We start from the raw sequence: 16,928 nt of genomic DNA on the forward strand, positions 1-16,928 counted from the left end.
AAAGATAATTAAGTTAAAATGAGGTCACTGGGGCCCTAGTCCCACACGACTGGTGTCCTCACAAGAAAAGAACAGGACACAGATGCACACAGAAGACGGACCACGTGGACACCGGGAGATGGCCATCTATAAGCCACAGAGAGGGACCCCAGAAGAAACCAACCTTGCCACACCTTAACCCTGGACCTCCAGCCTCCAAAAGAAAATCAAGGCAGTCCTACCAACTCATACAGAGTAGGGTTAGCTAGCTACCTTCGGGCTCAATGGGTCCTCTGTGATTCCATATCTGGCTGCTTCCACTAATCACACAACCCAGGCCATCAGAAAATCAACATGAACGCCAGGACTTCACATTATACTTGGAGTAGAAGAGTATGTCACCGTGATACTAGATTCCCCCAGATTATCCATGAAGGAGTCATTAGTAAAGTCTCTTTTGATGTGGCCTTGAATTGTACAAATACTTCTAGGATGGGAGGAGGGAGGAAAAACATAGAATTAACTCTAATGATTTAAGTAGCAATAACTGTAATTGAAGACCCTCTCCAATCTGTGGAAAATGGTTAACTGAATCTTGAGGACTATAATTCAAGGCAAGAAGTTTACAGCAGGCACGCCCATTTTGCTGGATATGATTTTAGAGAAGATTTGGCACTGACACGTCAATAGGGCGTAGCTGGACAGGGGACATACCGCTTAGGAGAACAGCCTCATGCAAACGGTCACAGCTGGTCAAACGGAGGAAGAGGGGAGAGCTTCCCAGGAATTAAGAAAGCCCTATTTTCATAGAGGAGTATTTTTATAGAGAAGTAATTTTTAGAGAGAAGTAATCATATTGTCGCATTCTTCTGACATCCATATCCCCGGAGAAACAGCAAGTATGAAAAGGACAGCTGACTACACTGAATGCCAACTTGGTTTGTGGAGCGTTTACATTCCCGGTACTGTGCTAAGTGCTCCACATGCATCCCCATATAAGCTCTATGCCCGCTCGGCAACACGTATTGTAGACCATCCCCAAAGACGAAGAAGTTCAGAGAGGCTACCTGATCATCTACCCGTACAATACACAATTACATATGCAAATACAAGATTACAGTTACCTTCACATTTTTTCCTTTTTAAAATGCAAAACTACTAGAAGATTGCAAATTACATGTGACACATCACGTTTCTACAGGACTGTATCATTCTGTACCACATCCTTTATTAGCCTCTCCCTAAAATCTAGGAAGACAAGTACTCTCTTTGCTGGATCACAGTAGACATTTCACTAAAAATCTGAGAAATTATAAGTTTCGGGTGCTTTTAAACTTACAAAACGAGATGAGTTATCATTTTTCACGGTCTTCGCGTTTCCGAATGATTCCAGGATTGGATTCGCTTGTAAGAGCTGCCGTTCGAGTTCCCCCTAAAAGACATTACACGTATGCGCACACACACACACACACACACACACACACACACACACACACACATATAAAAGCATATTAGGTTAATCTAACATCTTTACTCCAATCCTGGGGTGGGGGTGGGGTGGACAAAACAATAAACTTCCTCTCTTCCTCAGTGTTTTCATTCTGTTTGCCATCTCGTAACCTTTGTGGCTTTATTCTCAGTCATATTAGGCTCTGCTAAAGGGAAAAACAGCATGTATAAAGTGATCGGAAGGGGAAGAAAAAGTCACGTTAAACAGCAGATCAATTTGAGGGCAGGGCATGTAAATTAGGCAGAGAATTTTGAAAAGAAAACAAACTGGTTTTCATGAAATGAAATTCAGCTTGACACTTCAATTAAGGACATATTAATACTTACACTTCTGTTTATTTTTATACTGCCTTGCTCCAATGACTGAAGGCAGACAATTCTAATAACCACTATCCTAGTGGTAGATGTGTCATTTTTCCAAGGGTTGCACATGATACCCTAATGATGCCGACAGGATGATGTCCTCACTGACACTTTCAGGGAGGATGGAGATGGGGATGCTGCTGACTTTTGCTCAAATTTAAAAACACTTACTATAGAGTATGTGATAGAATATAGGCTTTATGCAGAGTCTTTACTTATGTGCAAATTCGGCTAGGAAATAGGTTCCACAAACAAAAGATGTAAGTATATTAATATGTGCTTTAATCATGACACACAATAAGAAGCTGCATGAGAAAGCAAGATGCTATTTCTGGCCACGGAAAGCACTACAAAGTGGTGTCGTGTTCCTGGAACGTAATTTTCGAGTGTATCATAGGAACTTCGATACATCTGCTTTTTCCAAACACAAAGCTTACCCCTGTATTTTAAAATACCACAGTCAGTATTCTAGACCTAAAGACAGGATGTCAAACCACTAGCAAATGTGATTCTCTGAGCAGAGGGATACAAGGATCCTCATGCAAGGATCTGAACTACCGGCCAGTTGCTATGTGAGCGTTGCATGATGAGATCCAAAAAGAACAAATATAACGCCATACACGGAGTTGGCGTTTAACTCTGGAATTGGACTCCTTCGCTCGTCACGAGGGTGGGAAAGTACTCCAGAGGCACAGGACCCAGTGAGATACGCTCCCCCCACAGGTCTGCCCTCCAGCACTGATCTGAACTGCCCAGATCTTCACAGGTGTTGAGTGCAGTCTACAATGGTGTTCAACTGAAACCAGGCAGGAACCAGTCCCGTTAAGACCTGCGGGATGCACTTCCTTTCCTGGCATTTGATAATATGCTCCCTGTAGCGTTAGTCTCCCAGGTTATGGACTTCACATTTCTGCTGTAAAGCTTCCTGAACATTATAGGCTTCCCAGGGTTCTTAAATGTGGTATCCCGGCAACCATTTTTAACAACTGAGAGGCATCATTAAGGGGCATCGTTCTGTAATCTAACAAGTGCCTTTCCCCTGGAGGTCAGCAGTCGCCCACATCACCGTGCCCACGGCTGGCATCTTGCAAAGCCCTGGGTGTACGAGCTCTGCAAAAATCAGGCTCTAGAATGCTTCTTGCCTCACTCAGCCTGTGATCAGAATGTAGAAGCCGTCAGAAAAACACTGAATTTTCCTAAGTGGGGCACTACCTTTGCACTAACTATTGCTACTTAGATCTAGGAACTAGACAGAATATAGATTCCTTAGAATTACGCACTATCATCCCGCCAAATCCTAATAAAAATAATTTCAGTGACATTTCACCTTTCAAGTGTTTTCCTAACTTGGAGGTAAAGTATTGCATATCCTATTTTAATACTCCCTAGATGTGGCTACAAGGAGTCTTTTCTCTGTGTGTGAGTGCATGTGGGTGTGCTCATGTGTGTGATTTACGGATTCCATCCTTTCTCCTGCTGGCTTTTAATAAACTGGCTGTATCCCCTGAACCTAGCTCAGTGTCAGGTCAAAAGGATGCTCCGGGAGTGTTTGCTGAATGATTGTGGCATTAGAGGTCCCGAAATATTCTAGCAGCATTCGGGAGGGGATGGTGCTGAGCCAAAGTTGGCAGGAAGAATCAGGTGAAGGGTCTGCACTGTCTCCATAGAACCTGCTGACTGGGCCGCTTCTGTGTCTCTGCTGTTGGGGTCACTAGGTTATTAGCAGGGTTGTGGTATTACTTTTCTCCTAATGGGCTGGTGACATCAATGGGACCAAGCAAAGCTCTCAGTAACTCCTCAATGAATCACAAAAAGCTTGAACACAAAGCTGTCATCGTAAAACACACAAAAAGGATCTTAAATTAAGAAATTACCGCTGAGTCTGATCATTTCTGTGCTGTGCAATTTCACACTTTGATTAAATGGCGCTAACCTCTCTCAACCAAACTATGAAGCCAGTTATAAACCATCAGGGGACAGTGACTAAGTGCTAACCCTTCCACCAGAATTGGAGGGGCAGTGGCCCTGGTTTCGATTATTCTATATGATAACGAGAAAGGTCTTTGGGAATGTAGGGGAAACTAATCAGCATTAGCTACTGAAATTGTTTTTACAGTTTTAAGTATTTAGAATTCTATGATGCTTTAAAGGTCTACCAATCATGATGAAAACTATACCCTTCCGTTTGTTATATGGTATATTAATATCTACCTATGATATGATAGAGAAGTTTGAAGTTGGTAAAAAAAAGAAAAGAAAAGCCCTTTGAAAACTCCAGTTGAGCCAGCAAGGCTGGGGTCATGCTGGGCTTTGCAGGCCTGACTGGGTACAGATGTAGGTGTCCCAGGGCCCACAAGAGGGCTGAACGTGGGTGGCAACAGCTCGACGTCACGCCGAGAACCAGACTTCGTCTCAACCGGCAGGCTCGAATTTCTGCACTTGTGCCTGCTGTCACCATCCTCTTAGTTCGAGGCCGTTCAGAGCAGCAGATAGCAAGTCATCTGGAAGCTGCCATCCAGAGGTGGGGGACTCGCTAGTTGGAGGGGCAGGCGGGCTGGCCTGGAGGAGTCCCTTCTTCGGGGACGGTTAGGTTTTAGAAATCACTGACTGGTGTTTAACTCTGCCCTAGATTCAGGCTCTGGCGTAGCACTGAACGCTGTGCCAGACTCTTGAGGGTCTGTAACAGCGACCTATGGTGAGGGAGCCCAGCACACAGACTGCCTCCAGCGGGCTGGGCACAAAGCCAAGCAGGACTTGAACTTGGTCATAAAAACTGTATCCAAAGTTTGCAGGTAAACGCTTCACGTTTACTGCTTAACCACTGTGGCCCGAATTCTAAGAAGTGGTTTCTATTACTACTTCCACAATAATGATTAAGTTTTAAAGGTAAGCACAAAAGCCTGCCCGGATGGCTAAAACAGACATGGACGTGTGCTGGCGAGGAGACGGGGGCACCCTCATGCACTGCTGGGCGGTTCCTTCAAGCGTTAAACCGAATACTACGGTAACCCAGCCGGCCCACACCCAGGTGCCTGCCCAAGAGAATGGGAAACACAGGTCCACACAAACCCTACGCACAAATGTTCCTGGGGCATTGTCCAAGATGGCCCCCAAGTGGAAACAATCCAAAATGTCTGCCAATGGATGGATGGATAAACACAGTGGGACCTACCTACCGTAAGGGAATACCGTTCGGCCAAGGAGAGGGATGGAGTATTTGTACACGCTACGACACGGATAAACCGTGCAAACATCATGCGAAGGGAAAGAATGCCAGGATTCCGTTCAAGTATCCTATGCACGACAGACAGATTCGCAGAGACAGAAAGTATGTTGATGATTTCTGGGGACTGGGAGGAAATGGAAGGTGATTCCAAATGGCTTTCTTTTTGGGGGGATGAAAACACGCTCAAGTTGACTGCAGGGATAACTGTGTAACTCAGTGTAATGAAAACAACAATGCTGAACTGTATGAATGTGTGAAGTTTATGGCGTGTGAATTAAATTTTGATGAAGCTGTTAAAAAAAACAAGGAATGAGCAGAGAGAGACAAATAAAGGACTCCCCAAATCAGGGGCCTCGAAACGCCTTCCCCTCCCTTGTTCTTACAACGCATACTGTGTCTAGTGACAAAAGGCTAGAGATGTATACAAATGGTTCCTGGGTGCCTAAGTTTTGCCTGTAATGTTCAATGTAAATTCACAAACCAGGGATGTCAAACCAAATGAAACACCTTGCAAAGTACAGACTGCTTGCTGGCAGTCATTCTCAAAATGGGGTGAGGGGGTCCCCGGGAAGGGGGAGCGATTGTGGGCAAAGAAGTCATTTCTCGACGGGACCCTCTGCAGGGTCACTACCGCCCACGAGCATCTCCTAGTCTTCAAGTGGGCTGGGAGGAAAAACTGAGGACCAGTGTTCTTCTCAGTCTTCTAGAAACACAAGCACAGCCCCCACCGGACTAGACTACTATTACAATAAACATGGGAAAAGCAGCCCCGGAGATCTGTGCAGAGTGAGTTCATGCAGCAGGACATGCAAATCAATGACGGAGGGAGGGAGGCATGGCCAGAGAAGCTGTCGCTGCCCTGTCTTTGGGAAAACGTGCCCCCTGTCGACGGAGCCGACCCAAAGTACAGTCCAGGGGTAGGCATGCTACTCACACAACAGCGATCCATTCTGTGGTTTAAAATGACATCGAAACAAAACGTTAACAGTAATGGTGTACGGATTCCGTGGTGGAATTTGGAAAACCCCGATCTGTACAGTAGTTACTTAATGCTAATTCACTAGTGACCCAAGTGCACATTAACAGGTCATTTTAGCGAGTACCTCGAAGACACAGAGAAAAGCTAATTTCTGGTCTAGAGGTTCCTTCTGTAGTCAGCAAAAGAGCTTTAAATGTCCTCTAGGACAACAATGATTCCGTGAACCCTTCCTATTTGTACGAATGATCTGCTCTCTACAGCTGAAGGAGAAGACAGAACGTCATAGGGCCTTGGCACAGCTTTGCTGTCTGAGAACATCCTGAGAATTTTAAGGAGGGTTTCTGAAAATCCTGTCTATAGGACTATTCCTATAGACACTTAAGAATTTCTTTATATTAGTAAGTCATTTCTAGAACATTGTGCTTTCCTGCTTCGTATTAGCTCTGTTTCACTGTCTTGTGGCAGACAGCCAGACCGAAGCCATCCAGTGCCAGGGAAAGGGTCAAGTCCAGGACAGATGTCCCTCTCCTCCAGGGTAGCAGGAAAGGCTCTGTCTATGGCTGTGCTCTATGGAGCCTGAAGGGGGGAGCATTCGATAACCAGTAAGAATAACACTCCTCCACCACTTGCCCTGGATAACAAAGGATAATTTTACATATTATATCAACAAGGCCCTCAGCTTAAAATACATACGGGCCATAAAAAACTTTATTAGAAATGTGTAAATCCAAAAAGGTACAACTGTAGAGTTGCAGCCCCAAACTCAAAAATTTAACATATGGCCCAAAGCGAGGCTTCTGTGTATTTAAAGAAAAATTGAAATCGTTCCATCTCGTATTTGACACACGAAACCCTGAGGGTTCAAGGCTTCATCAACAGGTGATTCAATGTCATGATAAAAAGGGTAGAGAAATATTCAAACTCGTCTCGAAAACACATTTAAAGCCAAAGGGCATGCTGCTGCTCACAAAAAATGATGTCTCTAAGCAACACATTTTCAAAATCAAATTTTCTTTTTTGCGGTCAATTTCACTCACAACTCCTGGTATTTGTTTCTAATAGAGACTCGATCTAGAGACAGAAATTAGCGCAAACATTCAAGACTAAGAAGCATAAACAAAAGCACTTGCCTGATGCTTCACTGGTTTTGGCGATTCCTGCTGTTTGTTACAAACAGATAAACGCAAACGTTAGCGAGTCTGGGCCTTTCCCTAAGCGGTGAGCCACATCTAAAGCACCACGTGACCGTCCACCTCAGAGCTGTGACAGCAGATCTGGCTGGCGTTCCTCAGGGATCAGCTGCCACTTGGGCAGATTCAGGATCACTGACCCCCTTTTATTTGTACCCCTTTTCTATCATCGACTGCCCCCAAATTTCCATCCTCGTCTCGAGCTTCTATGGCCAGTGGCAACAGCCTGTGTCCCTGCTCAGAAAAGACCGCTAAAGACCCTTGAGGCCCATCTTTTGGTGGAAACAGGCAATCTTCAAAACACTGCTCTTCGATCGTTAACCATTCCTCCCAAAGCTTTGCAAGAAATCAGGCTTCAAGCCGGAATCGTAATTCTGGTTGGCCTGTTAGAAAACCTAGGTACTACAATTCCCTCCTGAGCGGAGGAAGTTTCTGGGTGGGGGTCGTGGAGACAAGGGGGCGGTCAGTTCCAGCAGGACACTGAGTAGCTGTGCTTCCTTATTCTGGTTTCTGCAATCGTAAAAGAATAAACCGAGGCATTAAATGAACAACGGAACGAAAACTTACAGGAATATTATGGTCCTTCCGTCCTTTGTGCGAAGAAGCGACATGAGCAAGGTACTGAATGACTTTCTTAGTATTTTCTGTCTTCCCAGCACCTGATTCACCCCTGAAAGAAACAGTAACACAGGCTGTCTTAAAGAAAGCAGGGCGTCCACCTTCCAAAGTTGTAATTAACAAAATTAAACCGAGTTGGAACAAGAATTGGTAGGAAATAAAGAGGATGTAGGATAAAAACCGATTGGCACAAGTCAGAAAATTGTTGTAAATTACCACACGCTTTTTCCACCCCCTGGAGATGCCAGTGAGACACAGGGAAAAGTTCAGAGTGCTGTGTTTTTGTTTTTTCAAGGAGCTTGGGGGTTCCACCAGAGAAGCAGCATTTATCGTAAGAGGTCATGAAAATGTTCCTCAGCACCAGAAACCCATCCACCGCTGGGGATTTCATCTGAAGGAGCTGAAGACCTCTGGGCTGCCCCTTGCTGCTCAGGTCCAGGCAAGGTTTTCTCGCTCTTGCCCCAAAGGAGCGGACGAGTGTTCCTACAGCCACAGCACCTTGTACATATTTTGTCACATCTCCTCAGCCACCTGCCGGCCTCGCATCCTGGGCTCCTGGGGCAAAGGGCAGGACCCCGTGCATGTGCGTCTGTTTACTGTGCATTTGTGTTTATTTGTGTTAGTTTTTTTTTAATCCACGGAACCTCGTGCAGTGCCGACCCACAGCCGCTACACAAGGTGTAGAGACAGTGAACGAACACCGTGAATTTTGTGATGAACCGGGACAGATGCCACCACTTTGTGTGCTTTACGTTTTAAAACAAGGCTAGCACGTTTCAAAGGCTGCTTTTGATTTCTACTCAAGTACTGATCTTGAAATTCAGGGAAGCTTCTGGACACACAGCGCTACCTGAGTTCTGGCCTTTCTGTTCAAATATCAAAGGGTCCCTAAGATCAGATCAAAGCAAACCTATCTTCACAATGGATAAAAATCTCAATTTGGATTGAAGTAGAAATTTTGGGGGCGCCTGGGTGGCTAGGTTGGTTAAGCATCCCTACTCTTGATATCAGCTCAGGTCATGATTTCACGGTTTGTGAGTTCGAGACCCACGTTGGGTTCTCCACTGACAGTGTGGAGCCTACTTGGGATTTTCTCTCACTCCCTCTCTCTGGCCTTCCCCTGCTCATGTTCTTTCTCTCTCTCTCTCAAAATAAAAATATTAAACTCTAAAAACACACACACACCCCAAAAAGCCCCAGTGATTCTTAAATCACTGGTAAACTGTAAAAAAAGATAAATAAAACAAAAAATTTCATTATCTAATTAGATTAAAAAAAAAAAGCCTCAGGGGGAAAAAAAAACAAAGAAAAAACCAGGGCGCCTGGGGGGGCTCAGTCGGTTAAGTATCTGACTTGTGGTTTCAGCTCAGGTCATGATCTCACGGTTGATGAATTTCAGCCCCACACTGGGCTTTGAGCTGACAGCGTGGAACATGCTTGGGATCCCTTCTCTCTCTTCTCTCTCCCTCTCTCTGCCCTTCCCCTGCTCTCTCTCAAAATAAACAAACTTAAAAAAAACCCTTCTGAAACCCCCAAATGTTAATACACACATGGCCGACTAATAATCCTCTAAACCCGTTGTACCCAACCCAAGCCTTAGAAGTCTAATGTTTCTAACAAGCTCCCACCCTTTCTGGAAAGTGTACTCTGAATTGCACTATTTTTGTCCACAACTTAAGTATGTCAGTGGGTTTACTGGCTGCATTATTTTCTCTGCACCCAGACACCTACAATCTAAACTGAAGAGGCTCTGGGTAAAGGGAGCCCCACTGACCAACTAGTTGTATGGCTTTGAGGAAGGAAATGGTCTCCTTCGGGCCTCCATGCCACCATTTGTAAAGTGGAGGAACTGGGAGCACCGGGGGGTTTCGGTTGGTTAAACGCCCCGACTTAGGCTTGGGTCATAATCTCACAGTTTGTACGTTTGAGCCCCACGTCGGGCTCTGTGCTGATAGTGTGGAGTCTGCTTGGGATTCTCTCTCTCTCTCCTTCCCCTGCTCTCACTTTCTCTCAAAATAAATAAATTAAAAAAAAAAAATCAAGTTGTCTCTGAAGTTTATTCTTTCAGATAAACTTCACATAATTGTTTTGTCACGCCTCACTCATTTCTTGCCCGATAAATAAAAAAACAAGAGACAGAATTTTGAATTAAGTAATATTAACATACTTTTTTTTTTTTTTTAATGGGAAAAGGTGTTCTGTCTCTCGGGGAAATTTTGTGTTTTCTATGCTCGCAACTATCAAGGACTTTGTTGGTCTTATACATCTTTGAAATCCTGGTGCCCAGCACAGTAGGGGCTCTGTAAATACCAATGAATAAATGAATACAGTTCCTGCACATGTTTTAAGTTTATTCCTAGGCTCCCTTTTATATTTTTTATTCCTGCTATTAACATCCTTTATCTTCTACCTGGCTACCACTGGCACCTGGATAAGGTAATACATTTTAATTCACTCATTCAATAAATACAAATCAACCCCTGTGTACTGGGCATTCTTCTTTTTTTTTTTAATTTTTTTTTTTTTTTTTTTTTACATTTTTAATTTAATTTTGATGGAGAGACAGAGCACAAGTGGGGGAGGAGTAGAGAGAGAGGGAGACACAGAATCCGAAGCAGGCTCCAGGCTCCGAGCTGTCAGCACAGAGCCCGACACGGGGCTCGAACTCACAAACCTCAAGATCATGACTTGAGCCGAAGTCGGACGCTTAACCGACTGAGCCACCCAGGCCAGGCATTCTTCTAAGGGCAAGAGCTAGAGCGGTGAACAAAGTCTGCGTCCTTGGGGAGCTCAAGTTCAGGGGCAAAGACATAAAATAAGCCACAAAAAACAAATAAGAGAAGTGTAAGACACGAGGGATGCCATGAGGGCCACAAGGAGGCAGGTGGGGTTGGGGAGGAGGCAGAGAGAAGCAGAGGACACTTTCCTGGAGACTCGATGGTTGGGGGGAGCCTCCAAAATGGGGGAGAACAGACCAGTGAAATCCGGGGGCGCCATGTTCGGGGCGGGGGGATGGAGACCCAAACACAAAGGAGTATCTTTGCCAGGAACGGGGCTGGTGTAGGAGCTGAGGCAACCAGAGACGCAGAGAACCGCGGGGGCTCCGGATGCAGCAGGGATGGGGGTCGGAGGGGGGGGTGCCCCAAGTCACGGCAAAGAATCTGGATTTTATTCAAGCATAATTGCTCAATAGCTAGGATAGTGGTTTTCTCTGTTTGGTTAACTTTGTTTAAAATACTTAGTGCTTCAAGGCTAATCATGATGCTGGCGGCTGTTTTCAAACAAATAACTTTTCTCTTACGCCCAGAAATGAGCCTCTCGTTTAGAGTATTACTTGTCTCGAAAATACTTATGATTGTTCCTTTTCAGCTAAGTTTTGCCTCTGTGGTTTCTCCACAAACTCCTCTCTATTGGACAGGCTTCGGTGTGTCCTTAAAGCATTTTGTTCCTTCCCGGTCACACTCCCCGGGCTGTGCCTCTCAACTGCTTATATAAACTCTGCCACATTTTTTCTCTTTGGGTCTAAGGTAACTCTGACATAGAAACTATTAATACAAAGACGAATGTATTCCGATACCTCACTACTGAGTTCCCAAGAGGGGAGGTGGGGAACCTTCTATCCCCCGTCTTAAAATGTGGACAGTAGCAGGGCGCCTGGGAGGCTCACTCGGGTAAGCACTGGACTCTTGCTTTCAGCTCAGGTCACGATCTTGCGGTTCACGAGTTCAAGCCCCGTGTCGGGCTCCATGCTGACAGTGCGGAGCCTGCTTGGGATTCTTTCTCATTCTTTCTCTCCCTCTCTCTGCCCCTCCCCTGCTGTCTCTCTCTCTCTCAAAATAAATAAAATTAAAAAATTTTTAAACGTGGACGGTAGCTTCTCACATGGAAGACTGCTGTGAAGAAAAAATACAGTTCATCTAAGGCACATGACTTGTATCCCGTGAACATCACCCATTACTGTGCACCCCTCACCCACCGTTCACGAAGTACCTTGAGTTTCTGGACTCTGAATTATTTTATGACTCTATTAACGCTAACGTAATGGTTAAGAATGTGGCTTACGGTGTGAAAATGACCTACCCTACGTTCAAATCCTGTCTACCCCTTTCTAGCTCCGGTTAAGTGCACGGAAGGAGCCTAGCGCTGCCCCGGCCGAAAGGGGTCTCCCTAAGTGGCAAGAGTGCTAACAGCAACGATGAAGACGAGGGTATCCACAGAAGTACGAAAAAGAGAAAAGAAGGAACCCGAATGTGCGTGTGAAAGAGGTGGCAGGATCCGCGGCACAGAATTCTTGGAAACGACTTTTTATTAAGGGGAACAAGCGGGGCACCTTTGTCCCAGCCAGAAGCGGAGGAATAAAAGCGGCGTGAACACAAGTGAAGATGTGACGGAACTCAGAGGAGTCAGGAGAGTCCTCAGGGAGGAGAGCACAGAACACGGCCTCGAAGAGCGAGGAGGACAGACATGAGGATCTGACCTCATTTCCGCCCACCAACGGTATGTACCGACGAAGCAGCCCTACCCTGCCACAGGCTTCGCTGCCGGCCCACGGGGTGCAAGTACAAGGCCAACGACACACACGGCCAGGAGCCCGGGGGGGGGGGGGGTGCGCCCTGTGTCCTTTACAGGACATCGGGACACATAAGACCCGGCCGGGGTGCCTCTAGGCTGGAGGTGTTCGAGTGTTCTAGAGAGGTCTGTGGCTTTCACTGGCTTCTCAAAGAGGCGTGCCATCCAAAACAAAATGTCAAAGCCAACAGTACTGAGAAGTGGGGGGGATGGACCACGAACACGTGACCCATTGTGGGCTCTTTCTTGGAGTTCCTTCTGGACCATGGGTACATTTCTCCAGCGAGAGACTCCTCCCCCAGATCTTAACTGCTTCTGTGTTTATTCTCTCTGGATGTTTGTGACATCAAATCCAATCTAGTTTCAAAAACACCCTCTGCCTGAAATTCTTGCTTCAGATGACCTCCATCTGAAAACCAACAACACATGTACCTCCCCCCCAACCCCCCACCGCCCACACACTAGCTGATGTTTTCCTGTAGTTTCAAAGCTCTGTTCTGTTAGAAAGCAGCTTATTAGCAAGAGCAGAGGTTTTATGGTCAAGAAGGGCTTGGGTTCGGGGTCCCCGGGTGGCTCACTCGGTTAACCATCCGACTCTTGCTTTCGGCTCAGGTCATGATCTCATGGTTCATGAGTTCGAGCCCCACATCAGGCTCCGTGCTGACAGCTCAGAGTCTGCATGGGATTCTCTCTCTTTCTCTCTGCCCCTCCCTGGCTTGCCCTCTTTCTCAAAATAAATATACTTTAAAGAAAAAAAAGAAAGGCTTGGGTTCAGGTCCTCCGTCGCGCTAACACCAGGCAGGGTCAGCCGAGGACAACGGGACACGTAATTGGGGCTAACGGGGCTACTGCAAAGATTAATGGCGCTAACACTTGCAAAGAGGCTAGTGCCCTTTCCTGGCGTATTTGCCAAGAACATTTTAAACTTCCATTCACAAGCTGATTTGCATACTTCTCTCCCCCATAATTTAGCTCCCATTGAGATGCACCTACAATAATCCAAAACTTCCCACAGTTTTAAGACTTGAGCATTTCTAAGACAAAGGATCTTCTGAAGAGCGCACAAAGAGCACACTGTGGTCCAGAGAAACTGGCTGTGGGGTCGTGGAGCTAGTTCACGGGAGACAAGAGAGAATACCAGACTTCCACTGACAACACAATGGCTTTTCAACTGTATACCGCACTGTCGCCTTAGATGTGTGGGGGCTTTTTAATTTTTGTTTTTAAAGCAGTTTTAGACTTACAACAAAATCGAGAAAGGCAGAAACTTCCCATATACCCCTGTGCCCACACACGCATAGTCCCCTCTATTATCAACATCACTGAAACGGGACGTCGTAATCACCCAAAGTTCATAGTTTACGTTAAGGTTCACTCCGCTCCAGGTGTTTGTGGTACATTCTATGGGTTTGGACACACACGTGATGACTCGTCCCTACTACTAGAATACCATGCAAAGGACGATCAAGTTCCTCTGTGCTCTGCCTGTAGTCCTCTCCCCTCCCTTCCCACACCCCCGGCACCCGCTCATCTACTCACTGTCTCCATGCTTTTGCCTTTTCCAGGATGTCATATAGTTGGAACTTCTCAGAGTGGCTGCTTTCACTTACTAATACGCATCTGGAGTTCCTCTGTGTCTTTCTGTGGCCTGAGAGCTCATTTCTTTTTTAGTGCTGGATCACATTCCAGTGTCTGGATGGACCACTTTATGCATTCACCTGCTGGAGGGCATCCTGGTTGCGTCCTAGTTCGGGTGATTGTGTACGAAGCAGGTTTTGGTGCAGACCTAAGTTTCATTCTGATGGGGAAACGCTAAGGCATGTGCCCGGTGGATCCTGCTGAGTACGCCTGGCTTTGCAAGAAACCACCACACCGCCTTCCAAAGCTGCGCCGTTTCGCTTTCCCACCAGAGACGAATGACCGTCCCTGTCACTCCACGGCCTCGCCAGCATTTGGCGTTGTCGCCGCCGCAGACTTTGGCCGTTCTAGCGGGTGTGTGCGGCTAGTATGCGACGTGGGGCATCTTTTCGTGCACTCCTTCGCCATCCACGTCATGTGCTGAGGTCTCTGCGCCAGTTTTTAATGAGGTTGTTTGTTTTCTTATTTTACATATTTCTGGTACATCTTGGGTAACAGTCCTTTACCCGACGTGCCTTTTGAAAATATTTTCTCCCCGGGGCGCCTGGGTGGCGCAGTCGGTTAAGCGTCTGACTTCAGCCGGGTCACGATCTCGCGGTCCGGGAGTTCGAGCCCCGCGTCGGGCTCTGGGCTGATGGCTCAGAGCCTGGAGCCTGTTTCCGATTCTGTGTCTCCCTCTCTCTCTGCCCCTCCCCCGTTCATGCTCTGTCTCTCTCTGTCCCAAAAATAAATAAAAAACGTTGAAAAAAAAATTTTTTTTTAAAAAAAGAAAATATTTTCTCCCAGTCTTTAGCTCACGTTTTCATTCTCTTGACGTTGTCCTTTCGAGAGCAGAAGCTTCTTTAATATTAATGAAGTCCAGCTTATTGTTTCTTTCACGGGTCATGTCTTTAGTCTGAAGGACTAGACATGGGTCACGTCTTTAAATATCTGAAAATGCATCACCAGAGCCAGGGGCCTCCACATTTCCTCCTGTCATATACAAGTTTTATAGTTTGGGTTTTACATTTAGGTCTGTGATCCGTTTTCTAGTTCATTCTGTGAAGGGTGTAAAGCCTGTGTCTACATTTTTTTTTTCACATGTGGCTGTCCAGTTGTCCAGCACCGTTTATTAAAGGGCCTCTCTCTGCCCCATGATGTTACCTGCGAGCCTCTGTCAAAGATCAGTTGACTGAATTTTGTGAATTTTGGGGTTTTAGCTATTTAATCAATTCTACCAATTTGCTGATCTTAAATTCTTAACATAGGTTACTCCTAGGCAAGAACTAATTGTTTTAAATCTAGGCAGGCTCGGTCAGCACCACCTAGTGTATTTGTATAGGACACATGAAATTCCTTAACAGTAAGAAAAAAGGGCGCCTGGATGGCTCAGTCGGTTAAGCGTCCGACTTCGGCTCAGGTCATGATCTCACAGTCTGTGGGTTCGAGCACCGCGTCGGGCTCTGTGCTGACAACTCAGAGCCTGGAGCCTGCTTCGGATTCTGTGTCTCCCTCTCTCTCTGCCCCTCCCCTGCTCTCAGTGTGTGTGTGTGTGTCTCTCTCTAAAAGAAATAAATGTTAAAAAAAATTATTAAAAAAAAAGTCTTTAGAAAAAAAAAAGAAAAAAGTCTCATCACATCCTGATGGAAGGCTAGTGTGGGGCAACCACGGTTTTATAATGGTTACGTTGCCAAATACACGTAAAAGCAGAAAAACTTGAGTTAACCAGCAGTTAGGAAGTCATACGTGTAAACAAATTACTCTAAAAAGGGAGCTTAGAGGGCAGAATCATTTCCTCACCCACGTGGCTGCAGTGTGAATTTTAATTCTAATGAGAAGTCATGTTGACGGAACACTCTTGATAGGATCTCACCTCCAATTACGTGGGATCCAAGTGCATGGCTTTCTCAGGATAAAGGAGACCCTGAGTGTCTTTACTACGGAACATGGCAGGATGTGAGAGCAATGAGCACACGGGGGGGTGGGGGGGTGGGGGGTTGGGGGGGTGGGTAGACGCTTAACTGGGAGCCCACACTGCCCGGCCTGAGTCCGCACGGAAAAAGGCTGGCCAGGTGGTTGTAGGCAGATGAGGCCAGAGGGGAAGTTAAGATGTTCATCCTTTTGGTGGAAAAGTAAGTTCAGAGTAAATGATTAAAACAGTAAAGGTTAAAGAGTGGCTATCAAACCACCTAGGTAGTAGATAAAAAAAAAAAAATGTTGCTTCCACCTGTGTTTTTCTCTGGGATACTATGTACACAGAAGGACTCAATATAAAATAACTATTACGTAAAATTGACTAAATAGTTAATCTCACTTGGCTGGGTGCTAAATTTGAAAGGATCCCAGTTACACGCCCTTGGACTTCTTTACCTGGTGGACACTCAAAGGCACCACAGAACATGCTACGGAACATCTCCTAGCCTCTCAGATCTGAGATACATTGTTTCCCATTTTTAGATTTCTCAAGTCACAATGTAGCTTATAGTAGATATGAACAAGAAACGGGTTATTAAATATCACAACCAGTGGTATCCAAGAACAAAGAAAGCCTGAAAGAGGCTGAAAGAGGTGGGGGTGGGGATTTGCCAGGGAACTTTCTTCCAGGGCGACGGTAACGTTCTCCATCTTGACAGAGGTTCAGACGATAGGAATAACTCAGCAGAAGCAGATTTTAAGCCTCGTGTATTTCATCACGTGCAAATCATGTCTCCAAAGATAAAGATATAAATATTGGGCTTTAGTTAGCGTTACCTACACTGCAGCGTTTCAGGGGAAGTGTGTGGATATCTACAATTGAACTTGAGATAAATCAAAGGAAGGGACTGATAGCCCATCAAAGTGGCATAAAAACTGCTTCATTTCTGATCAGCAGCCACAG

The 16,928-nt window shown here is 45.8% G+C and overlaps 1 protein-coding gene across 6 annotated transcripts in view; it reads right to left on the minus strand.

Annotated features, from left to right (window-relative positions):
- The window catches only part of MYH10 (myosin heavy chain 10), a 132,696-nt gene that overhangs the window by 77,373 nt on the left and 38,395 nt on the right, over window positions 1-16,928 (minus strand). For 2 of the 6 annotated variants that reach the window (XM_043583089.1, XM_043583086.1), the window contains exons 5-7: window positions 7,814-7,916; window positions 7,187-7,216; window positions 1,319-1,411 (exon numbers count right to left, since the gene is read on the minus strand). In XM_043583089.1, coding sequence (XP_043439024.1) covers window positions 1,319-1,411; window positions 7,187-7,216; window positions 7,814-7,916 — 226 coding nt within the window. The remainder of the gene's footprint in view (window positions 1-1,318; window positions 1,412-7,186; window positions 7,217-7,813; window positions 7,917-16,928) is intronic. The other 4 variants (XM_043583087.1, XM_043583084.1, XM_043583088.1 and 1 more) reach the window with 2 other exon arrangements.

Source organism: Prionailurus bengalensis, chromosome E1 (assembly GCF_016509475.1).
Source record: "Prionailurus bengalensis isolate Pbe53 chromosome E1, Fcat_Pben_1.1_paternal_pri, whole genome shotgun sequence".
NCBI classification, from domain to species: Eukaryota; Metazoa; Chordata; class Mammalia; order Carnivora; family Felidae; genus Prionailurus; species Prionailurus bengalensis.